This window comes from Ranitomeya variabilis, chromosome 2, assembly GCF_051348905.1.
Source record: "Ranitomeya variabilis isolate aRanVar5 chromosome 2, aRanVar5.hap1, whole genome shotgun sequence".
NCBI classification, from domain to species: Eukaryota; Metazoa; Chordata; class Amphibia; order Anura; family Dendrobatidae; genus Ranitomeya; species Ranitomeya variabilis.
The window spans coordinates 999,993,139-1,000,017,505 of record NC_135233.1 but is presented as its reverse complement, the minus strand read 5'-3'; the positions used below and the strand labels follow the sequence as shown (position 1 = coordinate 1,000,017,505).

The following is a 24,367-nucleotide window of genomic DNA, read 5'->3' as shown; positions in this document are numbered from 1 at the left end:
CTGTGGTACATTCATATGTCTGTCTGTCAATGATGTAAGCACAGATAGTTCTACCTCCCAGTTTCTCTCTGTTAATGATATAAACACAGACACTGCTGCCATCCTGTCTCTCTGTTAATGAATCTCCATCTTGAAGTTAATGCTGTAGGAACATTGAGTGTTTGCTTCCTGTCTTTCTCTGTTAATGATGTAGGTACAGGTAGTACTGCCTCTCAGTCATGCTCTGTTAATAATGTAATCATAGACAGTACTGCCTTCATATCTCTCTCTGTTACGGATGCACATACAGATAGTGCTGCCTTTCTATTCCTCGGTTTATCATGTAGTCATAGACAGTAGTGCCTTAATACCTCTCTCTGTTAATGATATAGGCACAGAGAGTGCTGTTTTTCTGTCTGTTTCTGTTAATTCTATAAGCACAGACAGTGCTGCCTTCCTCTTCTGATGATGTAGTTGTATGTAATAATACATCCCAGTCTCTCTCTAAAAATAATGTGTGCCCAGACAATACTGCGCTCTGTAAATAATGTAGACACAGATAGAATGGCTTCTCTGTCTGATTAAAAAAAAAACATTGCAACTTAGCTAAGAGGCGCATCAGATAGTAGGCCGATTTTGTAAGCTAAAGATCTCCTTTTGGCAGGAGGAGGGCAAAAGGAGGGCGGTGTTGTCTGGTCTACATACTTTTCAGACTAGGATGCATTATTACAGAGAGACAGGGTCCTGGGTTCAAATTCTACCCAGGTCAACATCTACAAGGAGTTTATTGGTTCTCCTCATGTGTGCCTGGATATCCTCCCATACTCTACTGATTTAGATTGTGAGCCCCAATGAGGACAGTGATGATAAAGTCTGTACAGCGTTATGGAAATTAATTAATAGTGGTATAAAAGCAAGTAAAATACATAAAATTTGCAGATACAGATATGACAAGTACATTGTGGAGCAGATAAGGTACTTCATACTAGTGTAGTTAGAGGATGACATTGTTTTAACAATAGAGGTTGCATCTCACATATTTTTGACAAGTATTTTCAACTTGAATCTGCATTTTCAACTTAAGACCAAGATAATCGAAAAAAGACTTGGCTGCTAATAATACACCTCCTGATGCCTTATAGGCTGTAATTATAAAACTGTGCATGTTTTACACCAATCTATCTGAAAGTACAATTTATAGGGAATCTTTCATGTAAAAAAAAGTGATTAATAGCGTTCTAAAGCCATGCGTCCTCCAGACTGAGAGCCAGGATACTGGGAGGAAATGAACTTTAGTCCTCCTGGCAGCCTCTGGCTTTCAGTCTTAGAGGCATGGCTTCAGTCACCGCCCAGTATATAGTGAGTGATGGCTGTAACCACTCCCTGGCACTGACTGATAGACAGCTTAGCACTGATACACTGATGAGCTGGCTGTCAGTCAGAGTTGGGATGTGACTAAAGCTGCCACAAACTATATACTGGTTGGTGATTGAAGTCACTCCGGCCATGCCTCTATGACTGAAAGCCAGAGACTGCCGAGACGAATAGAGTTGATTTCCTCCCAGTAGCTGTCTTTGAGTGTGGGGGCTGCACTGCTTTAGAACGCTGTTAACCTGAAGAAGTTAATACCGTTTTTTGACATGACATGTTCCCTTTAAAATAGGATCTATATATTGGCTTTTCTGGGTACCATTTGGCAGTTTGTTCACAGTTCTGGCAAGTCCTGTAAGACTTAAGTCTGGTTCCTAAAAGATATTTCTTTCATTATTCTTCAAAGAAAGCAGTGAAATCAGCCATAAAAGCTTTGTCCTGAAAAAAAAAAAAAAACTGCCTGCCCCTTTCTTAACAGAGATACTTTTCCTTTTCTAGTAGGGTTTCCTTTGAATTAAGCTTTTCTCACACCTTCTATTTCTGGTACATTAATACTTAAAATGCACTTTGTCAAAAATGTAATAGTTTTCCTTCCCAACACAATTTGATGAAGATTATCAGGAAGCTGAAAGAAGCTGATCTGAACCCGGTGAATACGTTTCATTATCAGTGTAGAGCAGAGTTGAATTACGTGCCCATGGGACGCCAGGCAAGCTGCCACTTTGCCCAGTTCCTCATCAAGCTGCTACTAACCCTCCAGCAATATTCTGTGTCCTTTCAAGCTTGTAACGTAGCTACTCATGTGGCTTATAGGAAAAAGTACTTGTCAGATATTCTGAGCTTTTGGCCACAGATGATGGATATCGTTATTTGTAGTCCATTTTCCCTTATGAAATGGAGTATGGAGGCTTTTAGACTGTTATGTTAGACAATGTAGTATGTGTAAGAAGTTCAGACATACATGCCCAAATGTATAAAAAAAATGGTGACATTTACACCAAATGTCACTCTGTAATGATATATATGGCACAAATTACAGCAGTGCTCCATTAAATTCATGGTAGTACTATTCCTAATGTTTGACAAGCAAGGAAGACTTAAGAGGGCATTAAGATTTAAGAGTTCTGCCCCTCATTAGTGCAAATGTAAGAGGGTGGTGCTGGTATGGATAATAAGAAACACGCTGTCACTTTAAGAGGCTGCATCCCCTTGTCTGATGTGATGGTATGTTCTACTGTTCTCCCCTACTCTTGTTTTTGCTTTGAACTGGTCGGTGCTGTGGAGAGTGGGTGGAGCTGAGCAGCGAAGGAAGAAGAAGTGTTTTGAGAGGGAAAAGAGAGAACTGTGAGCTGTTCTGCCTGCAAGGAAGAATCGTTGGCTGCAAGAAAGACTACACAGCTTGAGACGAACTGCGATTGTTAAATAGACTTTCCCGGTTACAGCGAAGGGTGGCTGTTCTGCGCTGGTTGGTGAAGCCACGAAGATACTGAAAAGGGGACTTACGGTTTCCAGGAGCAAAGAAAGACCACGCTTTACAGAGCCGACAGAAATCCGTGCGCACCACCGTTTAGGACTTCGGGGGCCCCCTGGGACTGGACTTGTGTCCCCAACATCACCGTGACTCTGTTCCTGTCTGGTGCACTAGTTAGGGCCTAGCACAGGCTTCAGTAGTTAGAGCACGGTAGCCGTGCGGCCTGCGTAGTAAAGGCCAGGGAGAATATATGCAGAGTAGCAACGATATATGTTTTATTGTGTAAAGTTGCTTGTGAGATAGATTCTGAGTTTGCAATTGCTTAAGCACTGTGCTATTTACAGACAAATTGACTCATGTGCATTATCTTTTGTTATTGTAAACCCCTGTTTGCACCTTCCTTGTCCTTTCCATTTCCTGTTTCCCAATAAATCTAACCTTTGTTGTTTGCACCTCATCTTGTGTACAGTAGTCTTCCTGCACCGTGGTGGTCCCCCGGCCATCGTTTCAAGTGGCGCTGCGAGCAGGGTACTGTCATCAAGATGGAGGCAGCCGACAGCAATGGCGGGAATGTTAACATTAATGGGGATGCTGTGGGCATTGGTGGAACCCCTGCAAGGACACTCCCTATGGGCACCATATTTAGTGTGCTCCCAAAGTTTGACGGCAAGAATATGCCACTGTCCGACTGGGTGTCCAGGCTGCAATGCACCCTGAAGATTTATAACATAAGCTCAGACCTCGAAGTGGACATTGCTTTAACTGCCCTAGATGGGGAAGCCCGCAGAAATGTCTGCCTACAACCAGAACTCACCCGCAGTACCCTGAAGGAGCTAGTGAAGTTCCTGGAAGAGATTTACGGCGAGACTGCTAGCGCGGGGCATCTTCGCGCCAAATTTTTCTCTAGGCTGCAGCGGGAAGAAGAAGGAATTTCTCAGTATGCAACAGCACTGCAAGAAGTGTTCGAAGAGGTGCAGAGAAAGGAGGCAGATGGATTTGGCAGCATGGGCTCTAAAGACCGGATACTCCGGGAGCAATTCATTTTGGGACTACACAGCACATCCTTGAGGCGAGCACTGTCAGAACGGGTCCGGGCAGATCCAGCCCTTACGTTTCGTCAAGTCCTGGCGGAAACAGTGGCCCGAAGTAAAGAAGAAAGCTATGCGTCTGGAGTGATGCGTGTCCAGGGCACCAATTCCAGAGGGGACTCAAACCATCAAGAAGTGCTGGTTCAGGTAGTGCAAGACTTGCAGCGGTCCCTTGTTAACGTGCAAGAGAAACTGACCCAGATGGAGCGGAGAGTGGGGGAACTACAAGAGACTGACCCACCATACTCATGCAATCATCCTTCGGCCCGATCGACAAGGGATCAGTGGGAACAAGCCCCCTCCCATCAGGCATCGGCGGCATGAGGACAGGCTCGAAGTACTCCTCGGCGAGGGGGAGGCATTCAATGCTGGGAGTGTGGAGGACGGGGGCACCTTGCCAGAGACTGTCGGAACTATACCCAAGGCCAGTGGAGGCCGCCGTTAAACTACCAACCCCCGCGGTAGTGTGGCACTCTGCGGGGGAGGTGAAAAGAGAGGCCGCTCCATATCATAATGAACACTTGATTGCTGGGAGCCCCATCCTATGGGCTGAATTTGAAGGAATTCTGGTGGATTGCCTGGTAGATACCGGGTCCCAAGTGACAACGATGTCAGAAGCGTACTTCAAGCAGCATTTCCAGAACCTGGCCAAGCCAGAAAAAGAGACATTGATTCGCTTGTTTGCTGCCAACCAACAGCCGATTCCGGTCACAGGGGTCGTGTGGATGAATATTCGAATTTGTGGACAAGCCGTTGGAAGAAAAGGGATCCTACTAGTCCCTGAGCCTGTCAAGAAAGATGTGCCTGTAGTACTGGGAATGAATATCCTACGCGAACTCGATCAGATTATGTTTACCAAACGGGGACCTGGATATTGGAAGAAGGCTACCCCACATAAGCCTACTCAAGAAGCCCTTCAACGACTGATCCACGTCTGTGGGACGCAGAAGAGTGTGCCATCTTATCAGATGGTAGGGGTCATCCGGGCTCCTGGGAAAGAACCAGGGAGGTCACCTTGCCACGAGGGACAGATCTGGCACCGGTGTACCTGCATAAGGGTGAAGTGGTGAGTCAGAAGGAGATGTCTTTATCACTGAAAGAAGGCGTGGGGTGGACCCTAGCAGTTGCTGCGGAAGACCATTCCCGGAGTGGAGTGGACGGGTCATCCTTGAGCAAATGGAAGTGGATGTGAAGGCTATGGGCCCTGAGCGTGTGCAAGCAATAGAAACTATGCTGTGGAAGAATCAGGCCGCATTCGCCCGTCATGCCGAAGATTTCGGCTGTACTGAAGCCATCACGCATGAGATCCCGACTGGGGAAGCTCGTCCAATTCGAGAACGATACCGGCAGATCCCGCCCAAAATGTACCAAGAGGTGAAAACATTACTGAGGCAGATGCTGGATTCCGGAGTGGTGCAGAGTAGTCAGAGCCCTTGGGCAGCCCCGGTGGTGCTCGTCAAGAAAAAGGACGGGACCATCCGGTTCTGTGTAGATTACAGAAAACTCAATGCCTGCACTGTTCGAGACTCGTATCCGTTGCCCCGCATCGAAGAATCCTTGACAGCGTTGGGGAAAGCCAAGTACTTCTCCACCCTGGACCTAGCAAGCGGATATTGGCAAGTAGCCGTGGCAGAGAAAGACAGAGAGAAAACTGCCTTCATCCTCCCTATGGGACTGTTCGAGTTTAACCGGATGCCCTTCGGGCTCTCCAATGCTCCAGGCACCTTTCAACGGCTGATGGAAAAGTGTTTGGGAGATTTAAATTTCGAGGCTACCCTGATCTATCTGGATGACATCATTGTGTTTTCATCCTCTTTCGAAGACCACCTTGCCCGGCTTGGACAGGTACTCGGAAGATTGCTTGCTCATAACCTGAAGTTGAAGCCAAAGAAATGCCACCTCTTCAAGAGGGAGATCGAGTACCTAGGTCACATTGTGTCACAAGATGGAGTTCTACCCTCGCCAGAAAAAGTGGCTGCTATCCAGAAGTGGCCAGTCCCTCAAACAGTGAGAGAACTCCAGGCCTTCCTGGGACTTGCGGGGTACTACCATCAGTTTGTTAAAGACTTCGCGAAGGTGGCCGGTCCTCTCAATGAGTTGCTGAGGGGGACCGCTGGAGTGCCGAAGACCCAGCGCATCCCCTGGGCACAGGGACAACACGAGGTCCAGAGTGCCTGTGGAGACTCCAGTGGGGGATCTTGACGAACAACTCGAAGAGGAGGAAACCCCAGACTTTAATAAGTTCAAGCCCCCGATGGTTGTGGCCCAGTCAAGAAGGGAGGCCTGCGCATTACCTCGGTCCCTGGGAAGAACCAATGAAGAATGGGGGCACATTCAGGATGAAGACGAAGGGCTGAGACAGATGAAATTGTGGGTAACGCAAAAGCGGAAGCCTGTCAAAAAAGAGAGAGATAATCTGGACTCTGAAAGGAGGAGTGTGTTGCACCAGTGGGATAGACTGGAAGTGCGAGAGTCAGTACTATATCGTAAGAAACAACAGCCAAAAGATATGGAAGTAAGGTGGCAAGTGGTCATCCCAGGAAGAATGGCTCAAGAAATAGCTAATGAAGCCCATGAATTCGGAGCGCACTTTGGCTCCACAAAGACCTACCAATGGTTGCAGCGGCATGTCTATTGTCCTCGGTTGGAGCTTGTGGTGGAAGAGGTTTGCCGGCAGTGTCGAGTATGTGACCTCATTAAGAGTACTGAACAGAGGGCACCCATCCAGACCATACAAACTAAGGAGCCATTGGAAGTCTTGATGATCGAATATCTCCTCGTGGCACACTCGGCCCGGGGGCCGCAATATTGTTTGGTGATGACCGATCAGTTTTCTAAGTTCGCAGTGGTAACTCCGACTAGAGACCAGACTGCGGAATCGGCGGCGCGAGCCATCTGCCAAGACTTCATCCGGGTGTATGGGTGCCCAAAGCGCATCCACTCCGACCAAGGCGCGTGTTTCCAAGGCAAGGTGATGGAAGAATTGTATCGCATGTATGGCATCGAGCGGTCCCGGACCACCCCTTACCATCCTCAAGGCAATGGAGCTTGCGAACGCTTTAACAGAACCTTGCTTCAGATGCTGAGAACATTGGAGGAGGATAAGAAGGTGTGTTGGCCAGACTATCTGCCGGAATTGGTCTGGACCTACAACAATCGGGTCCACTCCACCACGGGTTATACCCCCTATCTACTGTTGTTTGGAAGAGCTGGACGAGAGATCATTGAGCTGAATCTGGAACAGCCAGAGGAGCTGATGGAGCGAAATGTCACCTCATGGGTGAAAGAGCATCGGCAACGTTTGCAAACGATACGGCGGTTGGTGGGTCAGCAACTGCAAGGAAAAGAAAATACGGCCCGCAAACCGACTCAAGAGTTACCGCTTCAACCTGGAGACCGGGTATTGGTCAGAGAGAGACGCCCTAAGGGAAAACTAAGTGAGAGATGGGAAGTACAGCTGTACAAGGTTATCGAGCGAGTGTATGCTAACGGCCCAGTCTACAAGGTACAAATTGAAGATGGGTCATCCACCCCTAGAGTACTTCACAGAAATATGCTGCGGCCTTGCCGGTCTGAGGTCTGTTCTGTGCCATTGTTGCCTGGAGGTGCCACTCCACTTCCTGAATCTGTCATGCCTGATGTCCAAATCGAGGATGAGTGGTGGACCGTCCCTGACACAGTAGGGGGTCCTCAGCCACCCCGAGGCGGTAATCTCATGGATGTACCAGTACGGCCATGTGAGGATGAGACCAGACAAGAGCGCACAATGTCCCCTGCAACAAGTGTTACTCTGGAAGATAGTCAAGCCTTGCCTGACAGCCAAGAGCTTCGGAGATCCCAGAGGTCTAATGCAGGGGTTCCACCAGTCCGATATGTAGAACAGTGTGCTCTGTCTGTTTATATACCTTTGTTGCCTCCTCCATTACACTTTTACCCTGAAGCTGTGATGGCCGAGGACGACCATCATTAAGAAGGGAGGCATGTAAGAGGGTGGTGCTGGTATAGATAATAAGAAACACGCTGTCACTTTAAGAGGCTGCATCCCCTTGTCTGATGTGATGGTATGTTCTACTGTTCTCCCCTACTCTTGTTTTTGCTTTGAACTGGTCGGTGCTGTGGAGAGTGGGTGGAGCTGAGCAGCAAAGGAAGAAGAAGTGTTTTGAGAGGGAAAAGAGAGAACTGTGAGCTGTTCTGCCTGCAAGGAAGAATCGTTGACTGCAAGAAAGACTACACAGCTTGAGACGAACTGCGATTGTTAAATAGACTTTCCCGGTTACAGCGAAGGGTGGCTGTTCTGCGCTGGTTGGTGAAGCCACGAAGATACTAAAAAGGGGACTTACGGTTTCCAGGAGCAAAGAAAGACCACGCTTTACAGAGCCGACAGAAATCCGTGCGCACCACCGTTTAGGACTTCGGGGTCCCCCTGGGACTGGACCTGTGTCCCCAACATCACCGTGAGTCTGTTCCTGTCTGGTGCACTAGTTAGGGCCTAGCACAGGCTTCAGTAGTTAGAGCACGGTAGCCGTGCAGCCTGCGTAGTAAAGGCCAGGGAGAATATATGCAGAGTAGCAACGATATATGTTTTATTGTGTAAAGTTGCTTGTGAGATAGATTCTGAGTTTGCAATTGCTTAAGCACTGTGCTATTTACAGACAAATTGACTCATGTGCATTATCTTTTGTTATTGTAAACCCCTGTTTGCACCTTCCTTGTCCTTTCCATTTCCTGTTTCCCAATAAATCTAACCTTTGTTGTTTGCACCTCATCTTGTGTACAGTAGTCTTCCTGCACCGTGGTGGTCCCCCGGCCATCGCTTCACAAAGTGTGAAATCTGGATTGGCTGGGTGAGAGGCCTCTGACCAGGATCCAAGGGGTAACATTTTTCCTTGTGGAAAGTGACATGCCAAGCCTGTCATGGCAATGTGAGGAGACTTTTAAGCCTTTCAATGATCCTCTGTGAAATTAAATATGCAAATTGCCTTTTCAGAAAGTAAGAGGAGTAAAACTCTAGTACTGGAATGCCATGCTTGGCATGTCAACCTCCACAAGGAGAAACGTTAACCCTTGGATCCTGGTCAGACGCCTCTCACACAGTCAAACCAGATCTCAGACTTTGCACTGATGAAGGGCAGCACCGCAAAACACTGTCTGCAAATTGAGATTCTGGCTTATAATAATAATAATTTTATTTATATAGCGCCAACATATTCCGCAGCGCTGGCTTGGCTTGCAGCCTAAGTCATGTGGCAAGAGTTCTAGAGTTCTAGCTCTCTTAATCTCTGAAAATGCAATTTGCATATATCTAAGTAAGACATGGTTACTCCACAGGAAAGCATCATTTCAGAAAAACAAATATTTTAAAGCCATTCTAGACTTAACTTTTTTCTTTGGACAAACTCTGTGCCAGGAAAAAAATGGACATATGCACAGCCCTATAGACTAACATTGGTCCAAGGGCATATCACACTCAGAACGAAAATGCAGTCATCTGCACGAACCCTAAGATTATCTATCAAGATGATAAATTACCAGTCCGACCTTTTTATACAGCAATAATACTTTAAGCCAAGAAATTCTGCCACCTTTGCCCACAGCCGCAATTAAACATTGGTGGTTGTTTTAAAATCCAAAATAGTCACATAGTCTGCATTCGTGGCAGCTCCTCTTACCAGAAAATTAGAAAGGGGAGCATGAAGGCTCTTCCTCTTTTCATGCAGACCATAGATATTGACCTATGTGCATACACAAGGTCTCAGACCACCAATTATGTCATACCGATGCTAGGAAAATCTGGATTCTGAAAGCCACGGGCAAAACCATTGCCATGAGCTGCCAGTCTGCAATATATATGACCTTAATCCCTATTTAGTGTATAAGTTAAAACAACTTTATTCAATAACTATAAAACCATGAAAAAACAACCACAGTCAAACAAACAAGCAACCGTGCTCACTAAGCACAACCCTGTCACAGTTCCTGTATCACACTACCTGACAGCGGAGGTTGGCACCCTATAACACAGTCGAGATTGGCGCCCCTGCTCAGCGTCGGCTGCCCTTAGTCCTCCTGCGATAACCCTACTAGTGTCTCACTTGGGCAGACAATTATACGACACTGGACAAAAATAGAATAAATAGATGGTAGAGGATAATAAAGTCCTAAATGGCTAATAATTACCAAATTTGAACTGTGGCAGGGTGAAAAAAACAACAGACATAAAAGTGCAAAAAGTGCTAAAGTGCTGGTGTGTACATAAAATAGAATAAATCCTCACTATGCTGCTCCTTGCTTACATTTCACTGCCTAGCTGTGGAGGTTGGCACCCTACTATGCAGCGGATATGGCACCCCCACTCCTCGACGGCTATCCCTCAGATGCCCTATGGGTAGCTAAATAGGCAGAGAGATATAGAAATATTGATATATTTAGCATTAATGGCCATAGCCTTCATAAACTGATAGGCACATCATTGCAGACCCAGACAAAAATTGTCTATTGATATCAAATGCTTGTAAATAAATTATAGCAGCAAGTGAGGAAAGATACTCATCATTGTCAGATGTCAGAAACCGCCTCTACGCGTTTCACCTTCACGGATCTTCAGGAGGCCATGATGTGTGGATGCTTCATGGAACCAACCATGTATCCCTCTATATATAGGTTAGCTTGCAATAAAGAATAGGAGGCGCTCACTAACCGTCACTAGAGAACAATCTATTTAGACCTAGATAATATGTCTTATGGGAGTGGCTTATCTCATAGTATATGGTCCACAGACATGTCAGGGGAATGTCGCTCGCTAAATACAGAGATTCAATTATAGCCACCATGATTATGAAGCTCAAACAGCCATTAGGTACTTCTCTGCCGACCCCCCCATGGTTTACCTCCCATGTCTTGCTGGACGCCACATGTAGTCGGTGTACGTTCCAGATGGAAAGCTGCATCGCCCAGTAATTAATGCGCATGACCGGAAGATAGTAGCCGGTATGCATTCAAGCTGAAGCCTAGAGCAGCGCGGCCGTCATCCTGCGCATGCCCAGAAATGTGCGGTCAGCGTGCGTTCCAGCTGGGGCACTAGGTAACGCGCCCATCATCCTGCGCATGACCCGATGTGTGCGAGCTAGAGTGCACGCTTCTGCGCATACAGAATTGGCATACCCGCGCAGTATTGTTTCAACCAGCGACATCATATTAGTGCGCATAGCTGGAAGTCTATAGCCGGTGCACGTTCAAACTGAAGCACCGTGCCGCACGTAACAACCTACTGCGCATGCCGGGAATAGTGCAGTCAGCGTGCGTTCCAGCTGGGACGCTAAGCAACGCACCCGTTAAATTGCGCATGACAATGTGTGCGATACACAGCACACATTACTGCACATATATATGTGCCAAAACAGCGCGATATAGCCACACCGGGCAACAGCTATTATCTTATACATTTAAGCGGGGTGGCTCTCCTTACAAGTAGCAAAAAGATACATTGATGATAATTAAATATCACTTAGGGGAAACATGAATGTTAAAATACACAAATTAATTAAGGATAGAAGCCTCACGGAAATGTTAACAGAACAATAATCACAGTAGATACTGTGCTCCCTGCTGAAAAAACAAGGCCATCAGTGGCAACATGGCAAGTATTTGATAATCAATATATATACGATTGTACTTATATAACACAGGACCATCAAAGATCCCAGCGAAGACACAGACCAGCAACCTATGCTCTAGTACCAAGCCTAAAAATAATGCCTGGAGAAAAAATACATCAGACATGGCATCTCATTTATAAAGGAAAAAGGAGTTAGGTGGAGATATCTTTAGATCACCAAGTCACAGGAAACATGCGTATGATAGATTTTCATTTAATCCCAGGGGTGCTATACAGTTGACGCGGTAAGTCCACGCACATTCTTTTTGTAATAATAACCTGTCAAAATTACCACCCCTGGAATTGGGTGTGAACACCTCAATAACACTGAATGAAATTTCACAAACATTACTCTGGTGCACCTCGTTCATGTGCCGAGCTATGGGGGTGTCACGTCCATGCTTTATGTCCCCTACATGGATTTCCCTGGACCTTTAATTTGATAATATTTTGTTAGTTTCCATAAGCTGCCAGTCATCAAATTAAATGGATTAAGCTTAACCTTGATTAGGAATTACTGGGATTCAGGTTTAATTATATGAATATTTCAACATTTTTAATACTATGTGGATAATATACAACTGGATCAGTTCTGGTTTGGGATTTAGGATTTCCTACAAAGAGGTTTCAAACATTGAGAAAAATCATGTATATCCCAATGATTAAATTAAAAACAAGAAATGTCCTCAGTTCTCTTAATGGGGTTGTCTGAGATTAGAAAAATGATTCAAGAATTTTCCTAAAAACTAACATTAATATCCATTGGTTGTACACTTGCTAAAGGTCCCGGTTTTGCTGGAAATGAACCACATACATACAGTAAACCCTGCCACAAAGAAGGAGCTCAGGTTCACGCACCTGTGGACAGTCTTTAGTGGCGTAACTTAAACCTGTCACTGGCCCTTCTGTCTTGATGGACGTGGATGACGTCTCCTAAGTCATCCACCCAGGGCTGCAAATCTCTCCTGAGGTCAGAACAAAGTCCTGTAGTGCACATTCGCTGTCTTGATTTCCTGGCCATTGGTTCCCTCAGTAGCAGACTTGCCAACTTGACTTTTCATTTTTTCTGGTCAGCTTATCAAAAAATCACGGACATACAATATTTTTTATGGACACATTGGATAACCCATAATAAATCATTATGATTATAAGTGATCCATGTCTACAAAAAATCTGCATTCAATGTAAGCTGGAAAATGATGATAATTACAGTCAAAATAATCTGTAGAAGTTTCTGCAGCTTCAAAAAAAATCATGGACGTCTTCAATTTTTTTTTATGGACAGGGCAAAAAGGTGGCCTATATTTTCGGACAGTCCTGGAATTTCTGGACAGTTGGCAGCCCTGCTCCCGAGAGCACACTGAAGCGTGCCTGATCAGGTACTTCGAGATTTGCAGTGCTGGCTGGATGACATGGGAGACATAATCCAGTCCACCAAGACAGTAGGGCCGTCAACTGTGATTAGAGAGGAGGCCTGAGCTCAGACCTCCTACACCCATTGGACCAGACTGCGCTGATTAGCATACCTTGTGGGAGAATTAAAAAAGGTATTTTCATGGACCTGTGATGCGAGAGTCTTAGACACAGATTGCTGGAGTGATGGAGGTCGTTCTTTTAGTTCATATAGGAAAAGCCTGTTGACAAGTACCTGATGTACCTTAGATGTCTTGATTTGGAGAAATAACATTTAATTACGAGGTTCCACCTGGTATCACAGCTTAGTCATAGTCAAGAGAATAAGGATGAGTTTCACCTGCAATACCAAACACAGCCAATGGACAAAAGTGGCACTGTTTCAGGAAGAAAGCAGCGGAGTTTGCCTAATCCAATACAACCCCATTACCATTTCATGTTATATGTAATCAGATTAGTATAATTTTATATATTTTTACTTACAGATGTGCAGTTGGACTCCAAACTCCCTTCTTCTAGGTTGATCTTACAAAGGTTCTTGGAATTTTGGTGCCAGTACTCTAACGAATCTGTGGGTCGGTTGCCACAGATAATCTGAAAATAAAGTACATTTTAACAATCAATCAATGACAGCAAATATTAGGAGTATCTTTATGAATGGAGCACAATAACAAAATTATATTACAAATATGATTTTTGTATTTATGGAAGAACTCCTTTTAAGTGTCTTTTAAAAATATGGTGAGGAATTTCATATATAATAGATGAAATAAGTACTAAACATGTCACCAATTTTCTAAGTAAATATGTTTCTAAAGGTGTTCTTGACATGAAATTCTCACCAGATGTTGGTAACAATCCATCCAATCCATATAGGCAAATGAATCACACCATAGATGTCCATAAATTTAGTTATGTGTAATAATGAGAAATAACACATGGAAAAAGTATTTAACATGCTTACTGAAATTTATTTAATACTTCGTACAAAAGCCTTTGCTGGTGATGACAGCTTTAAGACGACTCCTTTATGGAGAAACTAGTCGCATGCATTGCTCAGCTGTGATTTTGGCCCATTCTTCCACACAAACACTCTTCAAATCATGAAGGCTCCATGGGCTCCTTCCATGAACTCTGAGCTTTAGAGGATTGGGGACTTGTCTACAGCATTACAGTATATTGTAAAAAAGTACTTAATAATGGTGACATTACTTTTTATGGGAAAAACAGGTGCATGGTTCTCTCTAAGAGTGGTTTCACACAAAGCTTTTTCTGGTACAAAGCCACTGCAATTTTTGTGCCAAATCCAGGAGTGAATGCAGTAAGAAGAAGAAATCCTTCACTTGTTTTTGCGAGATGTTGTCATAGCATCATTGTCTTCGCACATTTCTGATGCAGATGTTCTTCACCATTTCTCATCATTAGGTTATTAAGAGAATGAAACCTACTGAGCGGTGGTGTCTCTTTTTATAGTACAATCCTTATAAAAATGGGTTAGTCGGAGAAAGACTGCAGAATGGCTTGTGCATATATTAGAGAAATAAAAAACAACTAATTTCTTCCAAATCACATCTCTCCATTCTCAGACACGAAACATCAGTTAATTGAATTACTCGGCCTAATTACAGGTTATTAAAAGGAAAACAAGCTGTGGACAGATCATTGCTGAGTAGAGACCAAACAGAAGGCAATCTGAAGTCACAGAGCAGCTCCGCTTTCCGCAAAGTGCAGAGTGGGGAGAACTGAGGGCACATTACTAGGTGCAACGAAGAGCTGTACATTTCGTATGAAGGCGAATGAGTCATCTCATTCGCACTTAGGAATTTCAGGGGAAGCTATGATTTGAAGATTTTAGAGCACAGAGTGTACAGAGCAGCTCCATCATTAATAATACCTTAGTAAATAATCATATATTTATCAAAGCTTGACATTTTTGACATGGGAGTCAGTGGTGCAATAAGTCCTCTTGTGTCTGACTCATTACAGGCCCTCCTGCGGTATGAATACAGGAAAACATTTCCATGCTCCAAAGCCTCTTGGGAATTTCAGCTTCATGTTTTCTACTCTCATATTTCTTTCTTAAAGGGAACCTGTTACCTCCAAAATCGAAGATGAGCTAAGCCCACCGGCATCAGGGGCTTATCTACATCATTCTGTAATGCTGTAGATAAGCCCCCGATGTATCCTGAAAGATGAGAAAAAGAGGTTGGATTATACTCACCCAGGGGCGGTCCCGCTGTGGTCCGGTCCGATCGGCGTCGTGGTCCAGTCCAGCGCCTCCCATCTTCTTACGATGACGTCCTCTTCTTGTCTTCATGCTGCACCTCCGGCGCAGGTGTACGTTGTTTGCCCTATTGAGGGCAGAGCAAAATACTGCAGCGCGCAGGTGCTGGGAAAGGTCAGAGAGGCCCGGCGCCTGCGCACTGCAGTACTTTGCTCTGCCCTCAACAGGGCAGACAAAGTACGCCTGCACCGGAGCCGCAGCGTGAAGACAAGAAGAGGCATCATCCTATGAAGATGGGAGGCCCCGGACCGGATCGCGACGCCCATCGGACCGGACCACCCCCCCAGGTGAGTATAATCTAACCTCTTTTTCTCATCTTTCAGGACACATCGGGGGCTTATCTACAGCATTACAGAATGCTGTAGATAAGCCCCTGATGCTGGTGGGCTTAGCTCATCTTCGATTTTGGGGGTGACAGGTTCCCTTTAAAGCAAACATTTTGGGAAACCAAAGCATAATGTGTGTAGCATCATCAGGCCTCGTTCAGATATCCGCTTTTCACTATAGTTATAGTTATTAATGTTGAATGAAGACTTTAAGCCCATCTAGTTCAACCCATAGCCTAACCTAACATGCCCTAACATGTTGATCCAGAGGAAGGCAAAAAAAACCCATGTTGCAAAGAGTAGTCTCCACATTGGGAAAAAAAATTCCTTCCCGACTCCACATACGGCAATCAGACTAGTTCCCTGGATCAGCGCCCTATAAAGGAATCTAGTGTATATACCCTGTAATATTATACTTTTCAAGAAAGGCATCCAGTCCCCTCTTAAATTTTAGTAATGAATCACTCATTACAACATCATACGGCAGAGAGTTCCATAGTCTCGCTGCTTTTACAGTAAAGAATCTGCGTCTGTTATTATTCTTAAACCTTCTTTCCTCCAGACGTAGAGGATGCCCTCTTGTTCCTGTCTCAGGTCTATGATTAAAAAGATCATCAGAAAGGTCTTTGTACTGTCCCCTCATATATTTATACATTAAAATAAGATCACCCCTTAGCAGGGGCTGGCTGGCAATTTTCAGCCTGGGGGGCAATCACAAGGCAGTGGCCCTCGAGTTGTGGTGGCCGTCCTTTTCCCTGCTTATATCTGGCCACTGCATTAAAGTAGCAGAGAAAACAGGCTTTAAAAACAGGCTGGTACACAGATATGGGAACTAAACGGAGCTTGCTGCATAGATATGGGAGCAGAATCGAGCTTACTCTAGAGATATGGGAACAGAATGGAGCTTACTACAGAGATATGTGAGCAGACCAGAGCTTACTTCAGAGATATGGGAGCAGAACAGAGCTTATTATAGAGATAAGGGAGCAGAACCGAACTTACTAGATTCAGAGATATGGGAGCCAAACCGAGCTTACTGCAAAGATATGGGAGCAGAACCGAGCTTACTACAGAGATATGGGAGCAGAACCGAGCTAACAGCAAGGATATGGGAGCAAAACCAAGCTTACTGCAGAGATATGGGAGCAGAACGGGGCTTAGTACAGAGATATGGCAGCAGAAACGAGCTTACTACAGAGATAAGGGAGCAGAACCAAGCTTACTAAAGAGATAGGGGAACAGAACCGAGCTTACTACAGAGATATGGGAGCAGAAACGAGCTTACTACAGAGATAAGGAAACAGAAACGAGCTTACTACAGAGATATGGGAACAGAACCGAGCTTACTACAGAGATATGGACGCAGAACCGAGCTTACTGCAAAGATATGGGAGCAGAACCAAGCTTACTACAGAGATATGGGAGCAGAACCGAGCTTAGTGCAGAGAAATGGGAGCAGAACCGAGCTTACTGCAGAGATAAGGGAGCAGAACCGAGCTTACTACAGAGATATGGGAGCAGAACAGAGCTTACTGCAGAGATATGGGAGCAGAACCGAGCTTACTGCAGAGATAAGGGAGCAGAACCGAGCTTACTACAGAGATAAGGGAGCAGAACCGAGCTTACTACGGAGATATGGGAGCAGAACAGAGCTTAGTGCAGAGAAATGGGAGCAGAACCGAGCTTACTGCAGAGATATGGGAACAGAATCGACCTTACTACAGAGATATGGGAGAAGAACCAAACTTACTACAGAGATATGGGAGCAGAACCTAGCATACTACAGAGATAAGGGAGCAGAACCGAGCTTACTAGAGAGATAAGGGAGCAGAACCGAGCTTACTACGGAGATATGGGAGCAGAACCGAGCTTACTGCAGAGATAAGGGAGCAGAACCGAGCTTAATAAGTCTACTACATGGAACCAAGTCTGCTACATAGAAACTGGAGCAGAACTGAGATTACGACATACATACAGTACCATAATCTAGATTACTACATTGATAGAGTACCAGAACCAAGCTTACTGCTTAGATATGGTGCCATAACGGAGCTTACTTACAAACATACACACAACAATGCAGCTACACAGTGCCTAGTACTATCACCACTACACAGAGAATACATAATATTATAATATCACCATTACCTCTACATGAAACTACACTCTATACAAAGACCAATGATGCCACCATACACTCCCTGACAGAAGTTATGTCGCTTATCCATGTTATGTAAATAAAAGCTTATAACCTGATGTTAAATTCATCCATTGGTTGTATAAGTTATTCTTTTGAAAGCTGGAACCCTCCAAAAAGAAAATAAATTGTTATCAAAGCAGAAATATTGATCAGTTAATGGACACAGAATGGTCAGATTTTGGCAAGACAAAATTTTTGTTGCCCACAGACAAATAATTAACTTAAAATACAAATATATGTTGCATAACATTGGTGAATGAAGTTGTGGTGCTGATCTAGATTCTTTGGTTTTGTCTTCCAAGCTTCCTCTTTCATCCTACACCAAACATGCTCAATGATATCCATGTCTGGTGACTTGGCTGGCCAGTCCTTGAGCACCTTGATCTTTTTTGCCTGGAGGAACTTTGTTGTAGAGATGGATGTATGAGATGGAGCACCATCCTGCTGCAGAATTTGACCTCTTTTATGATTTGGAATATAAGCGATAGCTAATACTTCTTGATATTTTAGGCCATTGATATTGCCTTCCACCTTGCAAATGTTTTGCACACCCCCATACTGAATGTAACCCCAGACCATGATCTTTCAACCACCAAATGTAACTGTCTTCTGGGTGTATTTTGGATCCATACTGGCTCCAGTAAGTCTCCTGCAGTGTTTGTGGCAGCTGTGGTGTAATTCTACTGCAGAGAAATCCATCTTCTGCCACTTTTCCAGTGTCCATCTATTTAGCAGGCTGTGCGAGTTTGCAAATGCCACACGGTTTTTTATTTGCCTTTTGTTTAGTGCTGGCTTCTGGGCACTGATTCGACCATGGAGGCCATTTTGAGACAGAATCCTACAAACTGTTCTAGTTGACACAGGTAAAGATTTAGGTGTGCACTCAGCCTTAATATGACGAGGTGCTGGTGTAACGGACCAATGGCCCAGAATAACAGTAAAAGTTAAATTCACCGCACTCTCTCTAGTTTTCTTATGCAAAGTCTGGTATAAATTTATTATACATAAACTGGGAGCATAACAGAATATTACAGCATCTGTGATTTTTTATATACAACGTTTCAGCTCAACCAGAGCCTTTGTCACGTAATCGCTTGTTCCAGCTAAGATAGTGATATACAGAGAAGGCGGAAAGTCCCAGCGGTGCAATATAAGCTCTATTGTAATCTAAATGTCCGCCTATGGAAGATCCTGTCCAGTAGTGTGGAGTGGACCTGTAGTGTCTGTTATGACAAGCGGCGCTCCCGCGCCTTGCTAACGATCGGCGTGTCACGTGCGGTGAATTTAACTTTTACTAGTTGACACAGGGACTTGAGGTGACCAGACCTGTTGGAGCTCTGCTGCTGTGGAAGAGGGGCTTGCTTTGGATTTTCTAACCAACAAACATTCCTCCTGAGCAGTTGTCTTGCGGGGTCTGCCAGACCTGGGCTAGTCAAACACATCTCCAGTCTCTTCAAATCTTTTCTTTAATTCTTTGTACTTGACGTGAGACACATTAAAGGTGCCCGCCACCTCTGCAGTGGATCTGGTCTTCAGCCTCTTGATAATCCAGGCTTTGGTCACAGGGTGGATTTTTGGCATGTTGTCAAGAGCTCAAGTTGCAGTTCAAGTGAAGGTCTGGGGTGCTGGGTTTCTTTTTATACACACACACTAAATAACCGATCATTTACTGAGCACAGGTGAGGATATAAACTAGGATTGGGTGCATTATATGACCAGGCGACAAAACTTTTGTCTTGCTAAAATCTGACCATTCTGTGTCCATTAACTGATCAATATTTCTGCATTAATGTCAATTTATTTTCTTAACCACAACCACATCTTGGAAGGTTTCAGCTTTCAAAAGAATAATTTATACAACCAATGGATGAATTTAACATCAGGTTATACGCTTTTATTTACATAACATGGATTAGCGACATTACTTCTGTCAGGGAGTGTACAACTTTTACTACTAGTATACTACAATACTGATCATTAATTTTAAAAAAGCACAACACTAAGTGCCATTGTATACAGGAACTCTGTATTTACGGTCAGTGTAAAGATACTACAGTGATCACTGGTGACATTATACACAGGAGATCTGTATAAGGTGTCAGTGTACAGGTAATACACTGACTCACTAGTGATGTCTCTAGCTGAAGTCCTTCATCTTTGCTTTTCATTTTCATCCAGCACAGACTGCCATCACTTCTTCCAGCCAGGACTCGTCTCTGCATAAAATAACACAGTTACCTAGAGCATGGCTTCCAGACCACATTCCCCACTTTTTCCCTTTCTTCTACACCATGTTCCAAATTATTATGCAAATTATATTTTTCTCGGATTTTCCTAAATGGTCGGTGCAAATGACAGTCAGTCTAATAAAAGTCATCACCCGTTAGAGTATACATCGAATTTTATTGGAGAAACCTCCCAATGATAACAGTATAATCTCCAAAATGAATAAAAACTCAAAATGCACTGTTCCAAATTATTAGGCACAGTAGAATTTCTAAACATTTGATCTGTTTTAAAGAACTGAAAATGCTCATTTGTGGAATTTGCAGCATTAGGAGGTCACATTCACTGAACAAAAAAGCTATTTAACTCCAAAACATCCTAACAGGCCAAGTCACATGTTACCATAGGAACCCTTCTTTGTTATCACCTTCACAATTTTCGCCTCCATTGAACTTGTGAGTTTTTGGAGAGTTTCTGCTTGTATTTCTTTGCCTCCCAGAGCTGCTGTTTTGATGTGAACTGCCTCCCACCCTCATAGATCTTTTGCTTGATGATCCTCTAAAGGTTCTCTATAGGGTTGAGGTCAGGGGAAGATGGTGGCCACACCATGAGTTTATCTCCTTTCATGCCCATAGCAGCCAATGACTCAGAGGGATTCTTTGCAGCATGAGATGGTGCATTGTCAGCATGAAGATGATTTTGCTCCTGAAGGCACAATTCTGATTTTTATACCATGGAAGAAAGTTGTCAGTCAGAAACTCTATATACGTTGCCGAGGTCATTTTCACACCTTCAGGTACCTTAAAGGGCCCTACCAGCTGTTTCCCCATGATTCCAGCCCAAAACATTACTCCTCCATCTCCTTGCTGACGTTGCAGCCTTGTTGGGACATGGTGGCCATCCACCAACCATCCACTACTCCATCCATCTGGACCATCCAGGGTTGCTCGACACTCATCAGTAAACAAGACTGTTTGGAAATCAGTCTTCATGTGTGTCTGGGCCTACTGCAACCGTTTCTGCTTGTGAACACTGTTTAAGGGTGGCCAAATAGTAGGTTTATGCACCACAGCAAGACTTTGAAGGACCCTACACCTTGAGGTTCGAGGGACTCCAGAGGCACCAGCAGCTTCAAATAACTGTTTGCTGCTTTGTAATGGTATTTTGGCAGCTGCTCTCTTTATCCAATGAATTTGTCTGGCAGAAATCTTCCTCATTATGCCTTTATCTGCATGAACTCTGTCTGTGCTCTGTTTCAGTCACAAATCTCTTCACAGTATGATGATCACTCTTAAGTTTTCGTGAAATATCTAATGTTTTCATACTTTGACCAATTCATTGCACTATTTAATGCTTTTCAGCAGCAGAGAGATCCTTTTTATTTCCCATATTGCTTGAAACCTGTGGTCTGCTTTATAATGTGGAACATAATTTTTAAGTAGTTTTTCTTTAATTAGAATCACCTGGAAAACTAATGATCACATGTGTTTAAGATTGATTTCAGTGATCCATTGAGCCCTGAGACACAATACCATCCACGAGTTTATTTGAAAAACAAAACAATTAAATCTTTATGACACTTAAATCCAATTTGAATAATAATTTGGAACATGGTGTACACTAGACATCTGAATACAGAGGTGCACCCACAAACAATATATAATTGGTTATTATGCAACCTCATAGATTGTAAGCTTGCGAGCAGGGCCCTCATTCCTTTTGGTATCTGTTGATCTATGTGTTTATTGTTATGCTTAATGTCCATTGTCTGTACAAGTCCCCTCTAAAATGTAAAGTGTTGGCACTATAGAAATAAAATTATTATAATTATTATTATTAACCGACCATTCCAAATATAAATTATAATCCACAACTGTGCACCCACTAACTATAAATAGCCACTTTCCCCATTTAATATATAAATTAATTAGTACCTGTACTCTTTCCCCCAATTCATTACCAGTCACTTCATCCTCAACGCCCCCACTATGTACCTACCACTCTAACCCTAACTCCGATTCATTATAGTTACATGCCCCTCCTGCCCCAATTCATTGTCATGTCTTTCCCCACATTCAATACATCATTTACTCCCCCACCCTTAAAATTCATTATTTGTTCTTATCCTAGATCATCATTTGCTCTCCCCTCCCCCTCTTCAATTGATCATTTGCTCTCCCCACCCCCACCTTCAATTAAATTGCTGTCCCCTGTCCATCACACTGAATTTATCATTTTGCAGTCCCCCCACTTTAATTTGAAGTCCCCTTACTTCATTCATTGCAGTCCCCTATCACCCCCTCACTTCATCTGCAGTGCCCCTTCATCATTTGCAGCCCCCTATCCCCCTTACATTTCATCATGAGCAGTCCCACATCAGACACACTTCATCATATGCAGTCCTGCAGTCCCCTTCTCCCACTTCATCATGTGCAGTCCCCTTACCCCCCCACTTCATCATGTGCAGTCCCCTTACCCCCCACTTCATCATGTGCAGTCACCCTTACCCCCTACTTCATGTGCAGTCCATCTTACACTCCACTTTATCATGTGCAGTCCCCATTACCCCCACTTCATGTGCAGATCACCATACTGCCCACTTCATCATGTGCAGTCCCCTTTAACCCCCAATTCATCATGTGCAGTCCCCCTTACCCCCCCACTTCATCATGTGCAGTCCACCTTACCCCCCACTTCATGTGCAGCCCCACTCCCCCTTCATCATGCGCAATCCCCCTTACCCTCACATCATCATGTGCTGCCCCATTCCATCATGTACAGCCCCACTCTCCCCACTTCATCATGTGCAGTCTCCTTTATCCACTAAACTATCATGTGCAGCCCCACTCCCCCTTCATCATGTGCAGCCCCACTCCATCATGTACAGCCCCACTCAACCTTCATCATGTGCAGCCCCACTTACCCCCTCACTTCATCATGTGCAGTCTCCTTTAACCCCCAAATTCCATCATGTGCAGCCTCCTTACACCCCCCACTTCATAACTTGCAGTTACCCATCATTAAATTTATTTTATAAAGAAAACAAAAAATGTCTTCATACTTACCTCACCAGTCGCTCCCCTGCAGTGCCTCTCTGCTTCTAGCATTCGGGTCATGTCGGCGTGTGCGTGAGGACGCCATCGCGCATGCACAACACCTAACCTGGAAGTATAGAGAACATGAAGGGAGCAGTAGCTGCGCAGCCGTAAAGGTGACAGCCAAGCATAGCTCCTGGCCCCAGCGCAGACGTGTGCACTAACTGTGATGCGGCTGTGTCTGCTGCCAGCTGCATCACAGTACAGCAGACATGGCTGCGTACAATTTGCTGTGTGGCTGTAGCCACCACCAGGCAGCCGGCCCTGAACAGCTGCTGGGGGAGCGGCCCGGGGGGCATTTGCCACTTTGCCACCTGGGCCAGTCAGCCCCTGCCCCTTAGCCTTCGTTTTTCCAAACCAAATAGCCCCAAGTGTAATAACCTATCTTGGTATTGCAGACCCCCCAGTCCTCTAATAACATTGGTCGCTCTTCTCTGCACCCGCTCTAGATCAGCTATGTCTTTCTTATACACCGGAGACCAGAACTGTGCACAGTATTCTAAGTGTGGTCGAACTAGTGATTTGTATAGAGGTAAAATTATGTTCTCCTCATGAGCATCTATGCCTCTTTTAATACATCCCATTATTTTATTTGCTTTTGTAGCAGCTGCCTGACACAGGCCACTAAATGTGAGTTTGTCATCCACCCATACACCCAGGTCTTTTTCATTGATGGTTTTGCCCAGTGTTTTCCAATTAAGCACATAGTTATATATCTTGTTACTTCTACCCAAGTGCATGACCTTACATTTATCCCCATTAACATTATGTAACAGATTTTTATATACATATATAAGTACTGTAGGAATTTTAATGAAATATGAAATAACATTAATTTAATGTATGTTTAGTTTAAATCATATATTACTAGATGAAGGCCCGATGCTATCGCATCGGGAGGTCAGTAATGTCACGATGGGGGCAGGCTTTGTAGCGTTGAGAATCTCTCCCCCCCATGTGCTCACCCACCTATCCACTCTCTCTTTCCCTATGTGCTGACTTCTCCCGTCTGTGCGCTCTTCTTTGACGTCTACCCTATGTGCTATCCCCCCTTGTCTGCTGTCTCTTCTTCTTGTGCTGTGTTCTCCCCTCAAAGACAATACTGACATTACAGCAGGAGATCGCAGAGGATACATTTTGTGAGGTAAAATATTGTTTAAAAACAGTCAGTGAAATATTTTACCTGACAAAATGAATCCTTTCTGTGATCCCCTGTCGTAATCCCGGCGGCAGCGTGTTTGCGACGGTGTTCTGCTGATG

At 44.4% G+C, this 24,367-nt stretch overlaps 1 protein-coding gene across 4 annotated transcripts in view; it reads right to left on the bottom strand.

Moving 5' to 3' along the window:
* SPHKAP (SPHK1 interactor, AKAP domain containing) overlaps positions 1–24,367 on the bottom strand; it is a 450,379-nt gene that overhangs the window by 223,282 nt on the left and 202,730 nt on the right. For 3 of the 4 annotated variants that reach the window (XM_077291146.1, XM_077291148.1, XM_077291147.1), the window contains one exon: positions 13,460–13,570. In XM_077291146.1, the coding sequence (XP_077147261.1) occupies positions 13,460–13,570 (111 nt within the window). Of the gene's footprint in view, positions 1–13,459; positions 13,571–24,367 lie in introns of those variants that run through there. The other variant, XM_077291149.1, reaches the window with a different exon arrangement.